At 40.8% G+C, this 24,224-nt stretch overlaps 2 protein-coding genes across 4 annotated transcripts in view; both read right to left on the bottom strand.

The window, feature by feature from the left end:
• Window positions 1–690: 690 nt before the first annotated feature.
• Window positions 691–19,519, bottom strand: srlb (sarcalumenin b). 3 transcript variants are annotated; one of them, XM_027009153.3, is made up of 8 exons: window positions 19,384–19,443; window positions 15,354–15,445; window positions 10,493–10,591; window positions 9,986–10,081; window positions 6,269–6,304; window positions 4,385–4,501; window positions 3,868–4,101; window positions 691–3,276 (listed from the first exon to the last, which is right to left on the bottom strand). In XM_027009153.3, the coding sequence occupies exons 2-8, from the start codon at window positions 15,367–15,369 to the stop codon at window positions 2,465–2,467; spliced, it is 1,410 nt and encodes a 469-aa protein (XP_026864954.1). In that variant the 5' UTR covers window positions 15,370–15,445; window positions 19,384–19,443; the 3' UTR covers window positions 691–2,464. The 3 variants fall into 3 exon arrangements, with proteins under 3 accessions (XP_026864954.1, XP_026864952.2, XP_026864953.2); XM_027009151.3 differs by lacking the exon at window positions 15,354–15,445 and having other exon boundaries at window positions 19,384–19,519; XM_027009152.3 differs by lacking the exons at window positions 6,269–6,304; window positions 15,354–15,445 and having other exon boundaries at window positions 19,384–19,519.
• A 1,441-nt stretch (window positions 19,520–20,960) lies between these two features.
• Window positions 20,961–24,224, bottom strand: part of tfap4 (transcription factor AP-4 (activating enhancer binding protein 4)) — an 11,333-nt gene continuing 8,069 nt past the window's right edge. The window contains exon 7 of the mRNA XM_027009140.3: window positions 20,961–24,117. Coding sequence (XP_026864941.1) covers window positions 23,968–24,117 — 150 coding nt within the window. The 3' untranslated portion in view covers window positions 20,961–23,967. The remainder of the gene's footprint in view (window positions 24,118–24,224) is intronic.

Genomic DNA, 24,224 nt, shown 5'->3' with positions numbered 1-24,224 from the left:
CATCCTGAACACACTCCAGTAAATGTTGGAGTTCATGGCTGCTGGTGCAATACAGCTATCAGACTGGTTCTCTGGCCACCATGGACTAGTATGGAAATATAAACCAGTCCACTTAAACAACCATGCTGTAATCAGACTTGTGTCACTGTTAAACAATGAATTGCTTTGTGTGTGTAGTGGACATAGCAGGAGTCAAGAGTCAAGCGTCAAGAGATATAGATAGATAGATAGATAGATAGATAGATAGATAGATAGATAGATAGATAGATAGATAGATAGATAGATAGATAGATAGATAGATAGATAGATAGATAGATAGATAGATAGATAGATAGATAGATAGATAGATAGATAGATAGATAGATCGATCGATCTTCTCTTAGTTCTTTTTAGCCAAGCATCTTTTGCTAAGTTATGCTGAGTTTTATGTTTTAACAACTAGCAGAATAGCACATTTAATTAGTGCATTAGTGCACTTTGCATCTTTTAAACTCTTGCTTAAAATGTCATGTTTTGCTCTGAGTTCAATGCACATCCTGCATTTCCATTAGATTACATTACATTTTGTAGTAAGATTGACAGTTACTATTCTTATAGTTTCAGTGTCAGCCTCCACTGTACATTAGAACTTGACGTTACATGAAGACAAGCCCACTGTACCCATGCTGACATCAGTTATTCACAAACTACTTTCTGTTCATAGGCATTGCTTAGTTTATTAGATATTAATAGTTACAAACTGCAAGGAGAAATTAAAAATGCACACAACAGAACATTGTAGTCTGGGTCATAGACAGTTAGGGGCTTTTGAACTCTGTAGGCAATGCACACACAGGTCACATGAAATGCTCGCTCTAGTGGATATTTCATGCTACAGCACTTTCATTAAGTCAAATAAATAAATAAATCAAACAAGAATTTTGATGCTTCAGAAGAAATATATAATTAGGCTCCTACCGAAAATCAATGACACCTTGATTTGATGTATTACCTTTATTATCATAATGTGGGTAAGGTTCTGGCATGGCCTGGAAAACAATTGCACTGTAAAAAATAAATTGAAAAATAAAATCTTACACCTGAAGGTCATTGCATGTGGTGCCAAAAGTCATTTCAGTAAACCAGATCAGTTAATGAGCCATCAACTGGAAAAATAGGCCTGTTTAGTCTCTTTGTATTCAACCTACACAGAAAACTGTGAGGTTATTTCACGCAGTAATAACTGCAGGCAGAGGTCAAGAGTTTGCCTGCTTTCACCACTTGCTCCAGTCCTGCAGTGGCTCAGTGGAGTCAGGGTTGTAATGCTAAAAACAGCATGAAGATTAGGCATGTCATATTTTGCTGTGTTAGGAACGAGCCCTTAGAACTAATTTGATTCTTAATTACAGTGATCCTTCACCAAAAGAACAGGCTGTTTTATGACCACAAACACTTTTATTGCTGTCAAGTTATTTGGACATTCCCATGAGCAAGAAAGACTAAAGCAAATCTAACATCTAAGTTATACTAAATCTGAATCAAGGAAGAGATTTCTTACCAAGAAAGCACAAAAACAAAGAATTCCTAATAAAATGACCTGTAGTGACAATTATAGAATAGCTATATGATTCACCTGGAAAAGCAAAAATTGTGTACAGTTATACAGTTCCAAAAACTGTAAATGTATGTGTAGAAAGAATAAGTAAAATTGTGTGACTGGATGCCATATCCATTAACATCAACTGTAACCTAACATGCAACACAGTGAATTTTAATTTTTTTTTTAACCAAGTGGAATCTTACAACAAAAATATCACCTCCTAAGTATAAATCTATTTAAGTGACAAAATCACCAAAAAAGAAAAGAAATTAAAAGAAGGCAACAACTAAAACACAACAACAACAACAGAAAACAGAATGTTTGTTATCATGAGCCAACCTGCTCATTTCCCTCTTATAGACACTTTGCTTACAAAACTACATCCTTGGTAGATTTTTTACAAATCTTGCAAACAAGATTGTGACAGCTATTATTTTTATTTATTTAATTTTAATTTTTTGTATTTTTATTCACATTCAAGGTAGCTTATACTGAATTTGTCAGTCTCAGGATTTATTTTTCATTTTTTATGTGATATTTATTTTTTGTGTGTAGGCATTTTCTCTCCCAGCTGCTGACAGTTCATGAATGTAGTGCCCAAAAACACAAATGTGGAAAGGTTTATTTTGGTAAACGCGTTATTTTCACCTCATGGCTCCTTTAGTACCACCCATGACCAAATCTCCAAAGTCCCATTTTATCAGAGTCCCCCATCCCTTTCTTTTTTCCACTTTTAAAGTAACCTAACCTTAAAGAATTCCCCTCTGTCTCTGAGACGGACCTGTGGCAGGGGCGGGGTTTGTTTCGACCACTCCTCTACTGCTGTTCTTTCAGTGCTGCTCATTGCTTTAACGCTTCATGCCCCTCCTTCCTCCCTCTCTTCTCTCAGTTTCGTCGGTAGCGGTTCTTGGGCTTCTCCCCACAGCCAGTAGCCTCACAGGAGGACAGGGTTGGGTTCTTATTGGAGCTGATGCTGCTCAGAAGGCCCGGAAGATCAGCAGTGATGGCCCTTTCAATCTTTTCCAGCAGGCAGCCACCCATGTAAGAGCACTGAGCTGAGAGCTGCTTGAAGCTGGTCACTGGGTTGATCCCAAAGAAGTCACGGTAGGCATCACGATTAGGCAGGTCAAACTTGCTGACATTTGTCTTGGCCAGAATAGATTTGAAGATGTAAAACTTGTCAGGGTCAGCTACAATCTCTTTGAACACCAGCTCGGGGTCACTGAAGAAGCTCATTTTCTCCTTGAATGTTTGAACGTAACGGTCCACCAGGAGGCTGTGGATGCGCACACGAATGCCGTGTTGGCGGACGAAGGCGATCTTGTTCTCCAGGCGGTTCTCAATCACTTGATTCAGGTCCTCTAGCAGAGAGATTTCCTCACGTTTGAAGAGGTCACGGCTGGTGTCAGGAGCATAATCATAGGGCCAGAAGGAGCTGACGTATACACGTGGGGGCTCAGTTACATTGATGAGGGGTGCCAAGCTCCAGAACAGGGCACCATATACACGCATGAGATCTTGAGTTGCCAGGCTGTCTGCCTTGTTGAGGATGATGCGGATCTGAGACTCCCGACCTTTCAGCTGCTTGAAGAGCATCTCCAACTCCAGGCCCACATCCAGTTTTGTGGGGTCGAACACCACAAAGATTAGGTCTGCACGATCTATGAACCACTGGCACACATCATTGAAAGGATAACCTGTGGAAATGTAGAGAAGGTTGAGTGGAAAGGTCATCAGCACAAGCATAATAGTTAACGTCCATATGCAGGGCATACACAGTTGTATACATCTGTAGTTCCTGGTAATTTTAGTTTTCTTGATTATCTAGTGAACTTTTTTAGTACCATAAATTCAATATATGCTAATTTCTCTAAATGAAATAAAATGGAGAAATTGAGAAATAATTAAGTAAATTAGGAAATCTGGCATTTAATACTAAACCTGAACTAAAGGATAAGGGGTTAATTCTTGATTCTGAACCCAGTTTAAGCTATGTACTCATAAGGTCATTAAAGTGGTTTTTCTTTTGGATGAAAAGGAAACTATTTATTGGGATATCTGATTAAAACTGTTAGCAATATTAGCCATATTCTGACAGCACTTCCTGGCTACCTGTTTTTTTTTAGCATAAATTACTTGTTTATGAAGCAACTGATGGTGCAGCGCTTTTGTACTGACAATCACACACCACCTGACTAAACATATAAGCCAAAGCATTGCTTAAGGTCATCTTTTCCTTGCTTTTGTGGTCGTCGTAAAGTCTCCACCATGTTCCATCATCATCCTACCTCTCTCTTGCTGCTTGCGATTCTCGATAATTCCAGGAGTGTCCACGAAGGTGACCCGTTCCAGAAGCTTGTGAGGCATCTCAATGCCCACCAGCTTCTCTAGAAAGTTCTGGCCAAACTTCTCCAAGGGTGAGAAGGAGCGTGAGCTGTCAGCAGCCATTACGATTCCCTCTACAGAGCGAATCTTCTCACCATGCATGATCACAGTGAACTCTGAGGTTGTGGGTTCAGCTCCTTTAGTAATAGAATAGAAATATAATAAGGGAACGTCTGAGCAGAAATACAGCACAATGCAAAAACAAACGCTAAGTAAGATTATTTTAGATTGTTAGGAAGCATCCTAGTATGACTAATAATAACAAGCAGAAACATGTTGTCATGTTAGAACAAGTAATGGATGTGTGTGTGTGTGTGTGTGTGTGTGTGTGTGTGTGTGTGTGTGTGTGTGAGAAATGACCATATTTCCCACGGTGCTTCTGTTAAACCACATGAACAGTACAGTTCTATAGGAGTCTACCTGTGTACAGCTGATAAGGGGTGTCCTGAAGGCCCAGTAAATAGTTAATCATGGAGGACTTGCCCACACTCCAGGGGCCAAGGAAGAGCACCATGGGTTTGGAAGTGATCTCTCCATCTGTGAACGAGAAGAGTGGACAACAAGATTAAGAAATAAAACATGAAAGTACCAACAGTGCAGACATGGAACACCTCAAGTTCTTTAGTTCACCACCAACAATAATGATGTTTGGTTTTTTTTTTTTTTTTTTAAATTGTTCTCTTAAGAAGCATTGCTGTAATTTCAGAGGGCATGCTGTACTGATACTGCTTTCTGGAGTTGTTCTTCACTCCAGCATTCTCCCATAAAGCAGAAATCTTTAAAGCACAAAACTATCCATCCTCCTGCATAGTTTATACACCAGGATGTCTGGGCTGCCGCATGAGTCATCATCATGTTTCTTAATTTGTGTTCATCAAAAATTCATATTTAATACACAAAGCAAGCAATAAAAAACACTGGGCTTTGAAGAGCATGCCGAGCTTCATGCACTGCGGTAGAGCATCAGCAGCAAGCATCTTAGACATTCCCCTGCTATGCTCAGCTGCTAAATAATTGGAATTTTAGATGGAATTAATCAGAACTCTGAGCCACTGACAGCAGGCTGTGTTATAAAACCAAAAGCATACAGCCAGTGTGCCATCTGCCTCAGCTAACACTTTCAAGCACATTAAAAAAAAATGTGAAGCAAAGCATCATCATATCAAAGCAGACAGCACAGGCAGGGACTTTTGTGGCTGATGTGACAAGGTTCTGTTCATCTACTGTTGAGAGGCTTCAACTAGGCACTAAATAATAATAATAATAATGATAATTTACTAACACAACAACAACAACAACAATTATCATTATCACAACAACAACAGTAAAAGCAGTAGTAATAATAATAATAATAACACTACTACTAATAATGATAATAAGAATAAAATAAATAATCTAATAATCATAATACAAATATAAATAAACTACTAGTAATCATAATAAAATAAAGAATCTTTATTTATGTTTTGTTTGAACCCAGAATGTCAAAGAAAAAATGAAACAAAGATTATAATGATTTAAAAACTAAAAATATAATGAATACAATAATATATTTATGAAAGTAATGAAAGTGATAAATTCCTCACATCTTCCCGCTTCAGCCCACCTATCTGTGTTTCATACTAATGCTTCACACTCACTAACCCTTGTGCCCATCACACCCATTATTTAAATGGACCTTGTACAGAGCAGCTGTTCCCAGTTTTACAGTTCATTCTACCCGTCTAACTTCTTATTTAATCCTCTTTAAGTACAATGCTATACTAAAATCAACACAGAATGACAAAACTTGAAAAACACATATTCTTTCAATGACAAGATTTTGTTACTAAGATCCTCCAACTTCCCTTTTCAATAAAGAAGCATGTGTAAAAGTTTAATTAATAAATTAGCAAATGTATTAGTTGATTAATCACATTAATTCAGTGGTGTGGATAGACTACATTTTATCTTAGTTCTTGAAATGACAAATTATTCTAATTAGGCATTATACATGAAAAAGAACAAGTTCCCTAAAATCAGTGATAGTTACACGGGGCAATGGACAACATGATTCAGAAAATATTTGAGAGGACTCTTCAAGGGGGAATGCACATTTTGGACTGTTGAGTATTCAAATGTCATGAGAAAACACTTTGGGTGCCCCACACAACAAGCAAAGTGACATAAAATGGAGCCCACAGCACTCATTTAAGGATGCACCCTCGAGTCCATGGCTTGCTGGCCGATGCTCACTAGCGTTAAGCTGCCAGGGGTGAGATGCTCAGGCAGGGGCCATGCAGAAGGCTGCCCCGTCATACCCACCTGTGGCTGAGTCGCCCAGCGTGCGTCCTGGGTAGGCTGTTTAGTGGAGGTGGTAGGAGTGGGGGTGAGCAACATAGGAAGAGTCCGGTGCAGTGAAAACCGAATGGAAATGAGCAGGAGAGTGAGGAAAAGTGAGAGAGCAAGAAAAAGAAAAGAAGAAACCAAAGAAAGAAAGAGGAAAGGAAAGAAAGGAAAGAAAGATACTTTTCTGCGGTGCAAAGGTGAATGAATGGAGGAGTATACAGAAGCTTTGTAATTCAGAGGTGGATATGATTGAGTCTCAGTGATGTCAGAGAGTGAAAAGAGAGTGAACAGAGAGTGAACAGTGAACAGAGAGCGAACAGAGAGCAAACAGAGAGTGAACAGAGTAAACAGAGAGTGAACAGAGAGCGAACAGAGAGTGAACACAGCGAACAGAGAGTGAACAGAGCGAGCAGAGTCAACAGAGAGTGAACAGAGTGAACAGCGAACAGAGAGTGAACAGAGAGCGAACAGAGAGTGAACAAAGAGTGAACAGCGAACAGAGTGAACAGAGAGCAAACAGTAAGTGAACAGAGTGAACAGAGAGTGAACAGAAAGTGAATAGAGAGAGCGAACAGAGCGAATAGAGAGTGAACAGAGAGCGAACAGAGCAAACAGAGTGAACAGAGAGTGAACAGAGCGAACAGAGAGTGAATAGAGCGAACAGAGAGTGAACAGAGAGCGAACAGAGAGTGAACAGAGCGAACAGAGAGTGAACAGAAAGTGAACAGAGCGAACAAAGAGCGAACAGAGAGTGACCAGAGAGCAAACAGTAAGTGAACAGAGAGTGAACAGAGAGTGAACAGAAAGTGAACAGAGTGAACAGAGAGAGCAAACAGAGAGCGAACAGAGAGTGAACAGAGAGCGAACAGAGCAAACAGAGTGAACAGAGAGCGAACAGAGAGTGAACAGAGAGCGAACATAAAGTGAACAGAGAGCAGACAGATATCGTAGATCGCACCCAGATTTAACAAAATGACCTCTTTGACAAGAACTGTCAAACTTGTGGATGCTTATTTGCTCTAGAATGATATGAACAATTTCATCTGAGGCAGAGGTCTCCTCTCAAATGCTCATATCATTCAATCAGCTTTCAGTGCCAGTTAGTTCTTTGCTCTCTCAGTCTTGTGCCAGAGCCAAGTATCTAAGTCTCCTGGGACCCTCAGCCAGTCCACAATATTAATGTCCTTCTACACTAAACAAATCAATCAAGGACTCTTGATTAACTGCCTCAAGGGTATTAGGAGACAAAACAGGAAAAATATAAATATACATAGCCTACTATGGACATTTCCTGGAATCAAGTTTCAAGTTTCAAGTTTCAAGTTTGGTTTATTTGTCACATACATAGTCATACACAGTATAACTCGCAGTGAAATGGTTGCGAGTGCTCTGTCCAAACTGAGGAAAAAGAAAACGGGTGCATAGAGAAATATATATTCTATATATGTACAAAATATATTAACAATGTATGTACAATATATGTATATTATGTTTATATACACAATGTACAATGTATATGGTTGTGTGTATATATGTGTAATCATAAATGCTTCCTCAAATATGGGTACTGTAACTCTGTTACTCTGCAAAATATGTCAATGACAAATGCATCATGAGCATCCTATTAATCTTAGGAGAACTTACTCATGATACTGGATAAATCTGTTACTGGATAAATTATTTTGGTGAGTTTGAGGGGTTAGGTACCATGCTGAACCACAAGGGGGCGGGTTTTATCTCAGTGTGCATGTGTTAACAACATACGTTAGTGTAGAAAACAAAAACACAATGACAGTCACCCCTCAGTGGACACACCACATTATATTATGATTGGCTAGGAGACATTCTGTTGGACTTTAAATGTGGCATTTTAAAACCACTTGAAACCACATACTACCATTATAGGCAAAGAGCAGATGTAAGTTAAAATGTGGTAATATGTTTGCAGGCTCTAAGAAATGCATTAATTAATTAATGGGGAATATGACAAGTGGACCTCACCCTTCCTACACCATAGCTATGGGGACACCAGAACCATAATTCTCTCTCTAGTGAAGATTTTATCAACTACTTATTAGAAGCAGTTATTTATTAAAACACCCCTACAGCCTGTTACATCTGTTACCATGCACAGTTTGTGTTGGCCATCCTTCAGGTCTCCGTCAGTGATCCATTTCTGACCACATGGCTAGAGTTGGCTAGATATTCTTGGGTGGCAGGCCACTCTCAACCCAGCAGTAACACTGACACATATAAAAATAACTCTCAATCCCACTCCAGTACCATGTGAGTTTCACTGCTGTGTTGAGGATGGACCCACATAATGGCAGTGGTCCTCTGGTCAGAAACTGACCAGCGATTGATATAGTAGATGGTGGCTGACAAACTGTGCATGGAAAAAGAAGGGAAACACTCTATAACTACGTTTATGTAATGCAGTGGTCCACGAGAGCAGTTTGAACGTACTGTTTCTAATAAACTGGGTGGGATGTATATACATAATGTTCAGGATTTTCTCTCTGTCTCTCTCTCTCTTTTTCCCCTTATATATCAGCTCAAGGCATTTCATATTCTCAGATGTGTCACTATCCCATGTCTCAAGCCCAATAACCATCCTTGGTTTCACATGTTGATTCATTTCATATTTCATCTTTCCAGAAGGTCAGTTAACATTTACATTTATAGCAAAGACAGAAGTCAAAATCTGTGTTTGAAAGGTTTTACAGAAAGCTAGCTAAAAGCTAGGGACAGTTAAAGCTAGAAAGCTAGGGACAGTCAGCAGTTGACTGGACATTGGTGATGCTGTGAATGACGGAGATATGAGACACCCAGTTAAGATCTGATTCAGTGGGCACTACCTCAGTCAGGTGATCACTGAAACCTGCACCACTGCTGCTGCGTGTCAGAGGCATATGAGGGTGTATCCAAAAGGCACTTGTAATATGCAGGTGTTTCCATTTACACTATCGCCACAGTTTTGCTGATGTGGCATAGAAATAGGAGGCTATTGTAATTCATTAGTGTCTTCTCAGCCATTCCTATGTTGTCTCATACCTCTTAAACAGCTGAGCTAAGCACTATGGCACATCAAACAAATGACAATTCTTTCTCTTGAATTTTTTTCATGCAGCTCGAAAAATGCCATTTAGGGTTTATACTTCTTTATAAAGATCAGGTCAGTGTAGATATGGTTATGATGTCTTTCATAAAGCCTAAAATTAAACAGGCTGTCACAAATGTATACCAGGTTTCTATAACTGATATCATATCATACAGTATCAGTGACTGTTATTGATATGCATTTCCAGCATGCACCTTACATTTGCAGGTTCAATCACTACATTGTAATGATTACATTACATTTACAGCATTTAGATGATGCTTTTTATCCAAAGCGATGTACAATTATGACAATACAATTTGAGCAATTGAGGATTGAGGGCCTTGCTCAGGGATCCAACACTGGCAGCTCGGCGGCAGTGGGGCTTCAACTGGCAACCTTCTGAACTTATTGACATGCAAACACTATCTCCTCATATTGTGCTATTTACTTTTACATGGAATATGGTTGTGGCTAACCCTCCCAACCTTATGCGTAGCATGGATTCACACAGAGATGTGCTGCATGGATTCACACAGAGATGACCACACAAACTAGTCTGAGGCCAGGCCAGACACAAGAAAGCAAAGTACCTGAGATTTCATGCTGCCTGAGTTCATTGTATTTGTAGGCCTGTTCCATGGGCTTGATGGAATTGTGGTAGATCTTCCTCAGTCTCTGTAGAGCAGCTGAACATTGGAGAAGAAAACAGATAATAGAAGGCAGAGTGAACACTTTAGTTTACAAAGATTGAGAGATTTATGAAAAGGTATGAATAAGAAGAGACAGATACAGGACTGTGTACAAATTGAGAAAAGTTATTTCTGGATAAGTTATAAATTAGTCCACATAAATGCTAAATTTATTTATTCACCTTGATGGAGTTTTTATTTAAATATATGTTTGTAGATGTCATGATTTATAATACAGATTATCAGTATGTGTGTCTAATTGAGTTAATGTTGTTTCAGTGTACATATAGACACAGGCTGCTGCTTTCTGAGTTTCATACTGTTTTCAGCATGAGTGAAGGCCTATGTGTGTTATTATGTGCTTCTATTAATGTTCAACCTGAGAACAAAACTCCAACTTCTCCTCACCTGCATAGTCTCCTGACTTCTGTTCTGTAGCCAGTCTCAGCGTCTCCTCAATGTGAGATCTGTCTCTCAAAATGGATTCCGTCACAACCTCCTCCTCATCTGTGGGAAGCACAACAATGCACATGCCTCAGTCAAAGTCGGCCCACACCGAACATATTCGCATCAAGCATCTACCCATCTGTCCCTTTTCCATTTCCAGTCACATATACCAAGCCCCAAAGGAAAATGTTGCTGCTAACTGTATGGGCCATAATCCCTGTGACTGATATTGTATGGGCCATAATCCCTGTGATTGATATTGTATGGGCCATAATCCCTGTGACTGATATTGTATGGGCCATAATCCCTGTGACTGATATTGTATGGGCCATAATCCCTGTGATTGATATTGTATGGGCCATAATCCCTGTGACTGATATTGTATGGGCCATAATCCCTGTGACTGATATTGTATGGGCCATAATCCCTGTGACTGATATTGTATGGGCCATAATCCCTGTGACTGATATTGTATGGGCCATAATCCCTGTGACTGATATTGTATGGGCCATAATCCCTGTGACTGATATTGTATGGGCCATAATCCCTGTGACTGATATTGTATGGGCCATAATCCCTGTGACTGATATTGTATGGGCCATAATCCCTGTGACTGATATTGTATGGGCCATAATCCCTGTGATTGATATTGTATGGGCCATAATCCCTGTGACTGATATTGTATGGGCCATAATCCCTGTGATTGATATTGTATGGGCCATAATCCCTGTGACTGATATTGTATGGGCCATAATCCCTGTGATTGACACTGTTGTTGATACTTGATATCATACCCTACATGTCCAATGCCCGATGAGGAATAGATTTTTGTGCATTTGTGTTTTGTGACATTATTAAAATACTAAATGGCAGTTGTTGATGAACATGCCAAGATCTTTCAAATTAGGAAAAATAAGACTGTTTTACAAAGTAAGATACAATAATACAGCAGGACAGAAACTTAAACCTGGACAAGCTGGCCATTCTATTCTGCCATCTTCCTGCACCTGGTCTATGAATGACCAGAAAAGAATGGCTATAAATGGCTTTCAAATACATGCAACTCATTACAGTTTTCATCAGGAGTCATCAACAGTCATTACACCTTTCTTGGCAGGTGGTGATCAGAGCACAACGTCTCTGTTGTGGTGTGATGAAGGAAGCTCCGAGCTGTGTCCGTATTTGAAAACCACAAAACACAATTGCTTTGGCTTTGATCAGGACTTTTTTTTTTTATAGCAACCAAAATCTAAAAATAAATCCAAACAGTGGCATGATTTGAAGTATCCATAGTAGCATCATGCAAGGGAATTGTGAACTGTGGGGGGACTCCCTAGTTTCGTAACAGCTCTGAAGCCTCTGGGGCAGCACCTCTCCCAAACTCTCTCAACTCACCAGGCAGTACAGCAGATGAAGATATTAGCATGCTAACCCACCCCACCTCACTCTTTGCTCTCTGACTCTAAATATATCCAGAATTGGGGACTCATCAGCCCATGAAGAATGTCTGTGTGTTTCTACAAACATGTATGGCTGTATGGTCACTCTGCGATGTGTCTGGAATCAGGTTTCACACTGGCACTATGGACAGGGCTAAATATGGGGGTAACTGGCCCTTGTTCCCAGTTCACACTTCCAACCCTGAAGGACTGTGCTTGTTCATTCTGGTCTCTGGTTATGTTTCCTTACATAGTACAAATTAACCTATGTCAACACAGTTAGGGATCTTTTCCCAACTTTTATCCCAGAAATAGAACTTAGTTATCATGAATATTAAATGTATTTCTCATTTTCTTTGATATAGGGAGATTACCCATAAAAGGCCCATAAGGCATACAACCCAGCATCTGATCTGCACATAGACTTACTGAAATGAAGTGGTTAAAAATCCAAAGTTAATTTGAACTGGGAGTATTTAATATCACAAAACATTATAAGCTTAGATTAAGATCTAGCAATTTTCTTCTTTCTCATTACATTGATTTTAAAAATTAAACAACAAAAATAAATATGTAGACTTCCCATTGTCTCAACAGGACCCTCTGCATCATCTACAGAAGGAGTGCAGAAGATATTCTTCCTAGAATGTTGGCAGTGAAGAATATTTGTAATTGCAAATCAGACAGGCTGAAGGATGAAAATAAATTCAATATATTACAGTCTGTATCCCCTCATGTATTACAATTGGTAAACTGATAGATCTTATTCAAGCCAAAACAAAGTTTTCATATATTTCAGCTGACACCTGGTCATGGGCCACTGTTATAGAACTGCTCAGCATCTCAAAAACCTTTTTTTAAATTTTGAGTGCAGAAAATCTACATGCATAATGTAATTTCTCATATCAGATACTCTGGGATATTTTTGAAGGTCTCAAGCCCATATCAGAAACAATGCCACAGTCAAATAATATCAGTGAAATTTATTTGCTACAAGAAACTGCATCAAGTAAGTAATCGAAATCTAAAACATATATTTTCCTTTTAACTTGATATTCATTTCTTCCATGGTATTCAGTACTCCATGCTATAGAAACTCTGCTGCAGGCCTCTGGTGTTAATTAACCCATCAGACCCTCAATTGGGTGTTCTATAGTATCCACTCCATGGTTTTAGTAGATCATTATGTGTTAAGCATCAGCCGATTGCATAGCACCATAGTACAAGATTGCAGTCAAGGAAGAGAAGGCCAGATTCTCTTGGATCATCAAGCTGCCAAGATTCTAAGGGATGTGGCTTTTGATTACATCCCACCAGGAAGCTGTGCATACCAAGGCAGGATCGAATGTTTACGTGACTCAGTGCTTAAACAATGTTGTTTACATAAATAAGCTTGCTTCATAGAAATCCCATCAAATAGTATAATTCTCAATGATTCCCATAAAGTGAACGGTAAATCTATCTTTTTGCATTCATATTTTATGGAAGACCCATCAACCACTTTACATAGCACAGATTAAGATGGACTGGAGAATGGCTAGTGTGCATTACAGGATTATCAATTGAATCAGCATAAACAGAAGGACTGGATTTTATCAGCATTATACTTCTATTGTCATTATAGGAGACATACCTGAGCAATGTTGTAACCTTACCATTGCAAAATGTTCAAAAAGCAATTTAATTGTATTACTTCAAAATCAAAAATATCAGCATACTTATACTGTTTACATGCACATTATAATGCAGGCGTCAACTCTAGCACTATGCTGCAGTAAAAGATAACATGCAATCTAAGCATTAAAGCAGGTGTCTAAATTCGATACATGCAAATTTGGTGAAAAAACAATAAACCTGAGTTTCCTACAAATGTTTTATGCTAACCTGAAATGATGCATTCATGATTGATGGATGCCCACACATAGACACACATACACACACAAACTAGAATGAGGGATTTCAGAACAACAGTAGCTCCAGCAATAAATAAATAAATAAAAACTCTACAACCACCAAAAGACATTGAGATATGTTACCTTACTAACGTTTACTGACAAAGCTATGAAGGAACTTGGTGAATGTGTTGTAAAATGTTTATTTATACATATTCTTTACAAACAATGGAGGAAAATAGTTTATGCACCCAAAATATAATGACACAAAGGGATTCTCTTTCCATGTGAATATACCACATTCCCATAACAGGGTAATGGGAGTTGCTTCCAGCTCTCTCAAAACTCACCCCTTTATATACATTTCCTAGACATTTCTGCATCAGCACGTATGTCACTTTATTGCACAACAGCAGAAATGCAATCAGTAATGCTTATAGACAAATGGAACAGGATTTCTAAATTAACCCTGCATGTGCCGGGGCAAATAGGGTGAATTCCCCATTTCTATTGCTGGGATCATGGACCTTCAACGAACTAGTCTCCTAGCAACTCAGTTGGCTTTGGAAAAAAACACGGCTGTTGCAACAGCTCATCCTGATGGAATGCTTAAAAGAACAGCTGTAGTGCCTGGCTTATTGGTCAAATACGCACGGCTGCTCCGGCTAAGAAACAAGGGGCAGTGAGCGAAACCTCTCTGTTTTAGCTGTGTTATGTCATCTCTGAGCAGGGCTAAAAGGATATCCACACATCAGTACCACTAGTTTGAAAGGAATGAAGTCAGAAAGCACCTCACCTGAAAGACAAGTGGTCTGTTTTTTGTTTTTTGGGACCAGTACATTGTGAGGTATAAATTGCATTTGGAAAGCACATCTAAACCAGTAGGTTTTCCATACAACCAAATGGAATCTAAACTGCTTGGTGCGCTGATTATTGACAGGTAGGGGTGTTTACTGTCATCATCCCAGTGTTGGAGGGAATTCAGTGTCCTGTTCATCCAGACCCTTTCCCACAGATGGCACACAGCACAGCTAGGACTTGAACCTGCTTTAACGCTCTCCTCTTCAATGCATCTACTCAAGGAATATCATTGCCAGATGAATGTTAATAGCTTTTCAGTATTGCACAGATTTCAATGTATTCATTTTGTTAGTTTTTAATCCATATTTAAGACTCACTTTTCACCTTATCAGCCACTCAAAGTAAGTGCAAAACACAAACAAAATATTTATTTATTTAAATATTTTCATTTGGAACCTATATTCAAATATTTTGCCATTCTGAATAAGCCGTGTTGTGACATGTCAGATGGTAGCTTTCTTTGCTTGTAACTATGTTCCTTTGTGTAAAGGTATAAATCCCCCAGCTCATATTGTACTTGCTGCACCCAGGAGGTAAATTCAATTACTGTTAACGTTATTAGGGATGTGGGACCTGAGCCCTCCCTGAACCCAGAGGATTTACCACTAGCTAAATGCAGGTGCACACAACCTTTACAGCAGGTCATGGGATCTCCATGATAGAAGAGCTGCAGCAGTCATATGAGTATTCCACTATAGGGCACCAACTCCAAAAACCACAGTCTGGAAAAAACAAATAAACAAACAACAACAAATGCCCTTTAAAGACACTAGGTAGAACAGTTTCAGATTCTTTTGATTTATCATTAGAGAAAAAGCTCTGTTGTAATTTAAAACAGCATAAAAGACCAAGTTTAATTTTAAGTATTCTTTGGTCTTAAAAATGAATATTTCAAGTGAACAAGCAGTGAGCCAAACAGAAGACACAGAGATGGTGGCCAGCACAGCATGGCTAGGAGCAGGTGCTGAGGCTCTGAATGCTGGTTTCTTTCAAGGACAGAAATAGAAATACAGTGGATCAAGCCATGAAAAAAGGTAGGTATGGAGACTTGCTTTCCTTCTCCAGTGTTCTGTTTTGCTAATCAGGACTCTAACTCTAATTTGTAAGCTGTTACAGCACCTCTCTAATTTTTGTACAGACTCTACATGATCCTAATATACCACTGGAGACACAGTATTCTATGTATAAAGAGCTAGTGTACCAAAATATTTCCATGATCTCATTCTTAGGTTTTCAAAAACAACTTGATCCGCTAACTGATCCCTCAGTGATACATTTCTACATGTATGGAAATAGAATAAATAAACAGGAACTGGATTGGACTACACACATATGTGAAATGTGTTGTAAAGCCAAAGGTCTGAAGTTAAACCTGCAACCAAGCCTTTACATGAACAGGCCTTTTAAACTTGAGTGCATTTGGACACCTCCTTTAAACTTAAAGACATGATGGCCATTGTCAGATGCGGACCACGGTGTCCATTGTAATTTAAATTTGAATTCCATTACCAGGATCATAGCTGGGAGGTAATTCCGCAAAGGGATACCAGCAAACACATTGAATGTCACAGGAATGAGGGTATGTGGGATTAAAACTATGTAATTTTCTCATCAGATGACTTTGAGGTTTTAAGGATCGTCTCGGTGCATGCATGCATATTTCCTACGTATGCGGCATCTGATGGATACCCCTGTCTAGCTGGGGCACTACATGCTTACTATACCCAACACTAGAGAGAGCCTGTTTTGGTACAAAGGAAACTAACATCTTCCCTGAGTCATAGGCAACTTGATATAAAGTTGTAATCCAAGTCAGCAATTCAACAATTTACAGTATCCTCATTCCCATGAGTTTTTAAAATGAATTAATTAAAACAAAACTAATTGGGCCAAAACCACAACTCTGTAATACCTCATAACCTAATATCACACTAGGGGTCAGAGTTCACTGCTGCCTTGGCAGACGGCTGCAACAGGGTCGAAGGTCACCAGTCTTTGCTCCACCGCTACTTAACTTGTCCCATGGGCTGGCAGTAGAACTCACCTTCATAATCAAGTACAGAATAACTGGTTTATAGGATTGCACCAAAATTCCATGACTGCAGTCAACACAAAAATAATGAGAGCATACAACTCTGCTTGCTCAGCGGATAGTTGGTGTCTAAAAGAGTTAGAGGGTTAGTACAGATCAAGAGAAGAAACATGACCCTCCTTTTCCACACTGTAGAATGGAAGAAGCATGCTACTATGCTTCTAAACTGTCAAAAAGACACCTTAGAAAACCACATACACAAATGATTGTTTTTTTCTTCTTTTCTATAAGCATGTTCTGTGTTCTACAGGTACTTTTAAAAGACTTGAATGTTAGTCCAGGCAGAGGGAGAAGGGAGGGGAAGCTGATTATGTCACCCTGGCTAAATAAGTTTTTATTAGCTCTGCAGCAATCTGAAACGCAACAGGTATCGCTTTCAATTGTGTGCTCGGGTATGTGCTATGGGCTGCTCTCCCTTCTTCTGACATTCGCTCAGTTACTTTATAGACAAGACCTTTGTCTGGCGCTTTACTATTTATGGCATTGCCACAGTGGGGTTCTTCAGCTCCTGTCCTGGAGGTTCATAAAACCACACAGTTGAATTTGGAAAAAAAAATAAAAAATTTGTTGGTAACACAATGTTTTCAGTAACTGATTTATGGTAACTCATTTATTTTCAAGCCCTTCCTTAGCTTTTGTTTTTATGCATCAGTGATGCCCCCTAATTACAATTAACTATGCAGAAAGTCTAAAATGTTCTAAATAATGTTTTATTCATTCTTTCCTCAAATATTCTAAATGATGTAAATGGCCTTTGAACACATAACTCCATTTCTTCAGATCAGGATGCTTGGGATTTTCCCAACATACAGCTATACATCTATATTCCAACATTCTGTATTCCAGCTCACTAGATCCCATTGAACTAATACAGTTAAGGTGAACACCATCCAAAATTACACACTATATGTGTATGGACAGGGCTGTCCATAAGCACAGACATTAAGGTGGCCCCTCCTGTCAAAATAATGCATGTCCCTATATGGGCAGCTACTGAGGATAAATTGTGATTGTGACAGTGCAGGGTCAGAGCAGCTGTGTTGCGAGTGGAGTGGCAGGCAAAGAAGGAGAGGGGAGGGAGAACAGACGGATGGGGGGGGGGGTGGCGCTCTGTAGTGGACAGTGTCCAGTTACAGGACACTTTCCAATCTTAGACGCCTGATGGGAGCCTGGGACATGAAGGCCTGCGTCCGGGCCGTGGAAGAACCCAAGGGCAGAACAAGGGTAATGGTTGCCAGAACCCACCCAAAAAGCTCCCATTTGTGGCTCAGCTCAAAAGCCAGCTGAGACCATTTAGGCCACTTAGGCATGGGTGGAATAGTCAGACCCGTCCGGACCATGATAGATTAGCTTATGTCTCCAACACCAAACAGGAATCAAACATTAGTGTACATGCCAAGTACTTTGCCAGCCAAAAGCCCTAGAAGTAAAGTCAGAGAGAGGTTATAAAGGTGTTAATAACAGTGTAGCAGAGAGAGGTTATAAAGGTGTTAAGAACAGTGTAGCAGAGAGACACAAGCAGAAGTAGCCTGTCAGGCAGGTCAACTACTGTTTCCAGTCTTCCTGTGATCCTCTAGTCTCCAAGATCTAGGTCTTTCCATCAGCTGGTGTCATGCCTCAGGGGAGCTGACACACAATGCTTTTGAGCGAGCCCCAGCCATACCAAAATTCCCCATCTCTGGCTCAGACATCAGCCCTCGCTCACACACCAGCCCTCGCTAATCACACCAGCCCTCGCTAAACACACAGCCCTTCCTCAGACACCAGCTCTGGCTCACACACCAGCCATCGCTCAGAGGCCAGTCCTGGCTCCGTCCGTTTCATCGCCATGTCCAGCTTTTTATGGGACATTTTTATTAAAAAATAAACCAAAACTGAACATTAATTGAGTGCAAGCTTCTCAAAAGTGCCTGTGTGTGTAAAAATGAGCCTCTCGTGACACTTCCTCCTGAACCCCGACATGGAAGATATATATTTGAAAGCTGGGTTTTTAAATAACTCAGGCCAGTGGCAAAAGATAGAAGTGGGTGGCACAGTCAGGGTTCAGCGGTGTGACCCTTCATAGATGAACAGCTCAGTTCATGTTCCCACGTAGCCTCCATGCCTGAGCTGCAAGAGACCACCATGCCTTTACATCACACACTGTTGCAGTGCAGAAGTCAAAATGCAATCAATCAAGTCCTCGTGGACAATACTACATCATGTGCTAGCTGTTGCTTTTTCAAACCCATGGAGAACAGATTTGTCTTCACATGGGTGACTGAGCATTCATCAATTCCCAAAGTCAAACCGTCTGTCGTAGATGTTCAGTGTTCAGTGTCCGTGCCAGTACCGGGTACACAAGGACACATTTCATCAACTCACATGTGCTGAGAAGTCCTAAATACTAAAGATTAATTAGGCCATAAGTGAACAGCTCAGTTGTGGCTCCTCTTGGCATTACTGAATGTGACGCATAGAATAAAAAAAAAAAAAATTGGTACATCTACAACTTTGATCAGGAACATAAACAAGTCAAGCAACAGCAACAATAAAAGTCCCTTGACAAAGTGCTAAAAGCAATTTTACCTGGTGTGGCCAGGGCCAGCAGTGAGAAGAAGCAGCAGATCCACACTAAGCCCTTCATGTTGGCAGCCAGGAGAACCCTGATAGCCTCGCTCACTATATATACCATCCACAGAAGGTCAAGGGGCATGCATCAGAGGCTGGGCACCACGGCGGGGTCTTGTGTCAGCCTGGGTGTGGGGGTTGGAGCGACAGGCATCACAGAAGCGTGGCATGCCGCTGAAGACCCTACTCACCAGAGCAGCTGACTGTCTCTTTTAGACACGCGGTTATGCCTGTAAATGAAAGGGACATGGTCACCCCAATCCCTTACTCTAAAAGAGAATTTTAAAAAACAACAATAAAACATTTGGTAGCCTAAGAACAGTTGCAAAAAACATAAAAATATAACTATGGCATTTTGAATTTTGTTTTATGACAACAGATTTAAATTGATTGTCCTAATATGTAGCCTATGCTTTTTAGTCTGACTAGCCTATTTAACTTTAATCACAAATTCATGTTTTATTTATTTTACAACAGGATGAAGTGACAGTAAATATCCGTGTTTAATTTGTGTGCTAATTAAAATGGATGTTTACTCACTTTGGACCAATGCCCAAGTAACTCTATACTAAGTGAAACAGCTTGGACTGCTCAATCAACGCAGCACCGGTGACCCACTGAATCTGTGAAACAGTAGGTATTATTTGGGCCTGCTTCCAAGGAAATCATGCTAAAAAATCACACATACACAGTGTTTTGTTGAGTCACTCAATAAAACCAAACTCACGTTATGTTCCCTATGGTATGAAGTTTAAAAGTGTGCGACTATAGTAATTCAGTTAGTAAACTGTGAAGGAGGAGAAGTGAAACAACACTGTCACACGTTATGGACACATCTTGGCTATGCTCTCAGGAGCTGTATCAGTGCTGAATAGCATTTGACTCTGCAGACTGTTACTGGTGCCAGAGGAATAACCTAGGCAAGGCTGGGAGTCCAGCCCGGGACCTTTCCTAAGGCTGGAGTTTAGGTAGGCTCAAGGCAAATACTGAACAATTTAAGAGTTTTCTGAAGAGCTGGTTTAAACGAGGCCGTTCCAGCTAGTTAATTCCATCATTATCAATTCCAGAAACATCAGTAAACATCACATTTACAATGTAATAATTAAGCATTAAAACACTAAGAACAAGGATTCCATCAAAACTCTGCAGTATTAATGTTGTGCTATGAATATTTATTTACATGTCAGACATCAGATTCTAGTTTACATACAGGCTTATTCCTAAGACCTTCCTAATTCTTATTCCTGTTTATTAACCATCAACTATCCCACTGTGTTAACACTGTGATTGTTCAAGAATACTAATAACACATTTTTACAAATCTGCATTAAAATTGAGACTGTGATGCATTAGAACTGTTCATTTAATTTACTAATATTAATCATTACATTGATAACAAAAAAAACCCATTAAAAACCAATCAAGGATGTTTCCAGCTGTGGTTGTTATATGACATATATTTCTGGGTAAAATTCCCATACTTCCCATACATTACAACAGACATCAAGGTAAAATAATCACACAGTGCAACGATGACTTGTAAAAAACGAAGTACAAACTTTATTATTTTGTCTTTACAAAGGCACAAGCCTCTTTTCCCCAGTTTTTTTTTTCTTTAAAAAAATGAGAACAAAATATAATAGCTTCTGAACCAGATGCGCCCAACCACAAAAACAGAACAAAAAACAAACAAACAAACAATACAGGGATGGGATGGCAAGGGATGAAGAGGGTAGCAGAATGAGAGGCAGGTGTGTCTGGAGCCTACACACACACAGACATACAGGTGAGGAGGGGCACCAGGGGAGGGTCGGAGGGCTCCGCAGTTATGCGGCTCGGACTCTCGGCAAAAAAAAAACAAACAAAAAAAAACAAACAGAAAGAGCTTCAACTGAGGAGGCGTCCCTTGAAAAAAACGAGAGATACCCCTCCATAAGAGTTAAGTGCTTCAGATTCATAATTACACACCGCAGACGAAACCCTCATGCACCCAAACCTTCCAGCGCAGCTCTCGGTGTTTTAGAGACAGCCGCAAGTAGGGAAAAATTATAGAACTAAACAAAACAAAATTGAGACACCCTGTGGCTTCGGTAGAGGAAATGTTGAGCTCTGAAAGCCTTCTCAGCTTTTATGGACACAAAAAACCATTTAGCAAGGGGGAAAAGGGACAACACCAGCCTCCAAGGCCAAAAATAATCATTGATTGAATTAAAAAATATATATGTATATGCGAATATATATATTTTTTTCATACATCTCAGCTCCATCTATGACCTAACTGGCCCATCCTTTTGGAAGCCCTGATTCTCAGCAGTCAACACTGAAGCCTGACTGAGAGGGTCCAGAGAGAGCCAGTGTGCTGACAGCATCTGATAGATCCTGGAGGACAAGCAATCTGTCCAGCAGCAAAGGATTCCCTGTAACATTGGGGGAAGGAACGAGAAGACACACTTTCATATTTTTTTTTCAGTCAAATTCATACACAAGATTTGTCTAATCTTTGCTCCTGAATCTCAAATATAAAAGTCACAAGATAAAAACTGCATTCGCAGGTTTGACTGGAGTCTGAAGAAATGGAACATGAACACGCCGGTAGAACATTCTGGAATGTCTGGGGTCGTCGCCTATGCTCACGACAAGAAAACTGGGAATGGGGCAGGGAGGATGAGACAGGATAGTTTAAGCCCTCTGAGCGTAATGCCAACTGAGCATGTGTGGGGGGGGACGAGGAGAGCTCAGACTACCCACGTCCAGGCTCTGTTAAATGCCAACTCCAGGGCTGATATAAGGCTAGCCTCTGTGTCCCTCTGCACAGCGAAGCTGGGTTAAGGCAAGCCGCTGCCTCTCTCCACACACCTGGGTGAGGTCTGAAGCAGTCTGCTCTCTCCCCTCTCTCTCACACAGGGAACAGAAAGCTCCTGTTAAAACACTGCTTCAATCTGGAGGGCCAAATGGGAATGAAGAGCCCCGGGATTCTCTGCGGCACTGTGTACAAGCGAAAACAAAGCACATGGGCCAAAAACCCCACTAAACAAAACAGGGGACAGCCAAACCATTCAAGCAAGCGGAGCAGACGACTGAATGCATAGAGCAAGTGTGCAGGGTGTGAGAAGGCCTATCCAACCGGTGCAGTGTTCAACAGCAGCATCGGCCACAAAATCCCAGAAACGGGTGTCTACAACATCCTGGAAACAAGGACTGCGGGGCCCTGTCTACGGAGCAGGACGTCCAGAGGGCAACACAAGCAAACAGCCATCAAGGGCGCTGCATAGACTGAGGGTGGGGCTGCCCCCCTCTCGCATAACTAAAAGAGGCCGAGTCTTGGGCTGTGAGCTGACGCCAGCATACGAGCTTCCAGCAAAACAAACATGATGCGCAGATCTTTCGGCAGGTGCGAGCAAGCGCTGGATAGCTTATTCAACTTCAAGACACAAACTAGTTCAAAAGATGAGACCAGAACTAGGAGGGCCAAATAACAGAGCTGGGAGTTCTATGTGGCGGGAGGGGGGAGGTGTCACTCACACGGGTTGTGTGTACTGGAAAGCCAGCCCAGCTGGGTGTGAGTGACAGTAAGTGCACAGTGGAACCCTCCCCCCCACCAACCTCTCCCTGCTCCTTTTACTTTGTTTTAGTTTACAAAGTGCACAAAGCAGCAACGATCTTTGGCCCTCCATGAGAACAACTGAAGGTTGCGCAGCTAGTTAGGGACCCGAGGACCCCTCCCCCCAATGAAAGGTGTCATTTCCTCTAGAGAGTCAAAGCCAAGGGAATGATGCGTTTGGCTTCTGAAGTCAGGTATGCTCACAGTGGTGCTGTAAAAAATAATAATGAAAACCAAAAATAAGCATTCTCTAGGACAGAAAGAAGGGCTTTTAGAAATGTTCAGTAGAGATTTTGAAGTCTTTAGGTAAGGGTTTCCCCGATCAGAGAGCGTTTACCCAACCTGAGGCGGGACTCTGCGATATGGAGAAAGGGATCGAACAGACAGTAAGGCCTGAATCGGAGACCTCTGCCCTCGCCAGAGCAGAGCGCAGCGGGGCAGCAGAGGAGGAAAGCGCTGGGAGGGTACTGGCTAAAGTGGATGCCTAGTGTGGCGTTCAATTTAAGCACTTGTATATGAGTGTGCATTTATGAAGGTAGAAAGAAAATGCTTCCGAATGTAAAAAGCCTGCAAGTGACTGTGAAGAGAGCAACAGCATGGACCAGAGACATGTGGGAGTCTGGTGTACTGTATAAGTGTCTGTGCGCACGCGTGTGTGTGTGTGTGTGTGTGTGTGTGTATGTGTGACTGAGTGAAAGAGAGAGATAGAGATAGACTGATTATGTTTTAAACATTTTGTTCAACGAACTCTTGATTGAACCTTTTCAGGTCTGTTAACACTATCCTATTCATTCTGCATGTCTATGTGAGCAAGAGACAGAGAAAGACAGAGAGAGAGCGAGAGAGCGAGAGAGAGAGAGAGACAGAGTCTGCGGGAGGGCCCTCCCTGTGGCTGTGGCCACCCTCTTCGCCCCATTACTGAAGGGGAGCTCTCAGGGCGGTTAACAGTCCTCTGACCCTTCATTATCGGAGGCAGTGTCAGAGTCCGCAGTGTCTGTGACCACGCGGCCTGGGGTGACGATGACCGCCCGGCGTTGTTCTTCTTCAGGCATGCCCATTTTCTCCTGCGTGCCCTCAATGTGCTGGATGGCCTAAACAAGCAGACATAATGAATCCTTCAAATGTATTTTTTACCTGATAAAAGGCACCTTTTAACTGTGAGATCAAAGTAAATGGCAACGCCACCTTTGCTTCACTG

Source organism: Electrophorus electricus, chromosome 3 (genome assembly GCF_041902795.1).
Source record: "Electrophorus electricus isolate QZ-2024a chromosome 3, ASM4190279v1, whole genome shotgun sequence".
In the NCBI taxonomy this organism is placed as follows: Eukaryota; Metazoa; Chordata; class Actinopteri; order Gymnotiformes; family Gymnotidae; genus Electrophorus; species Electrophorus electricus.
The sequence above is the reverse complement of the archived record's forward strand: the minus strand, read 5'-3'. Positions and strand labels throughout refer to the sequence as shown.

What these genes read in the sequence shown, in the direction of transcription:
- srlb (XM_027009151.3), bottom strand. Translation starts at nt 19,510, where the DNA reads ATGCCCCTTGACCTTCTGTGGATGGTATATATAGTGAGCGAGGCTATC. An exon ending in GCTGGCCCTGGCCACACCAG is followed by an intron (nt 10,592 to 19,383) that starts GTAAAATTGCTT and finishes TGCTTCCCACAG; the next exon opens with ATGAGGAGGAGGTTGTGACG. An exon ending in CAGGCAGCATGAAATCTCAG is followed by an intron (nt 6,305 to 9,985) that starts GTACTTTGCTTT and finishes TCCACTAAACAG; the next exon opens with CCTACCCAGGACGCACGCTG.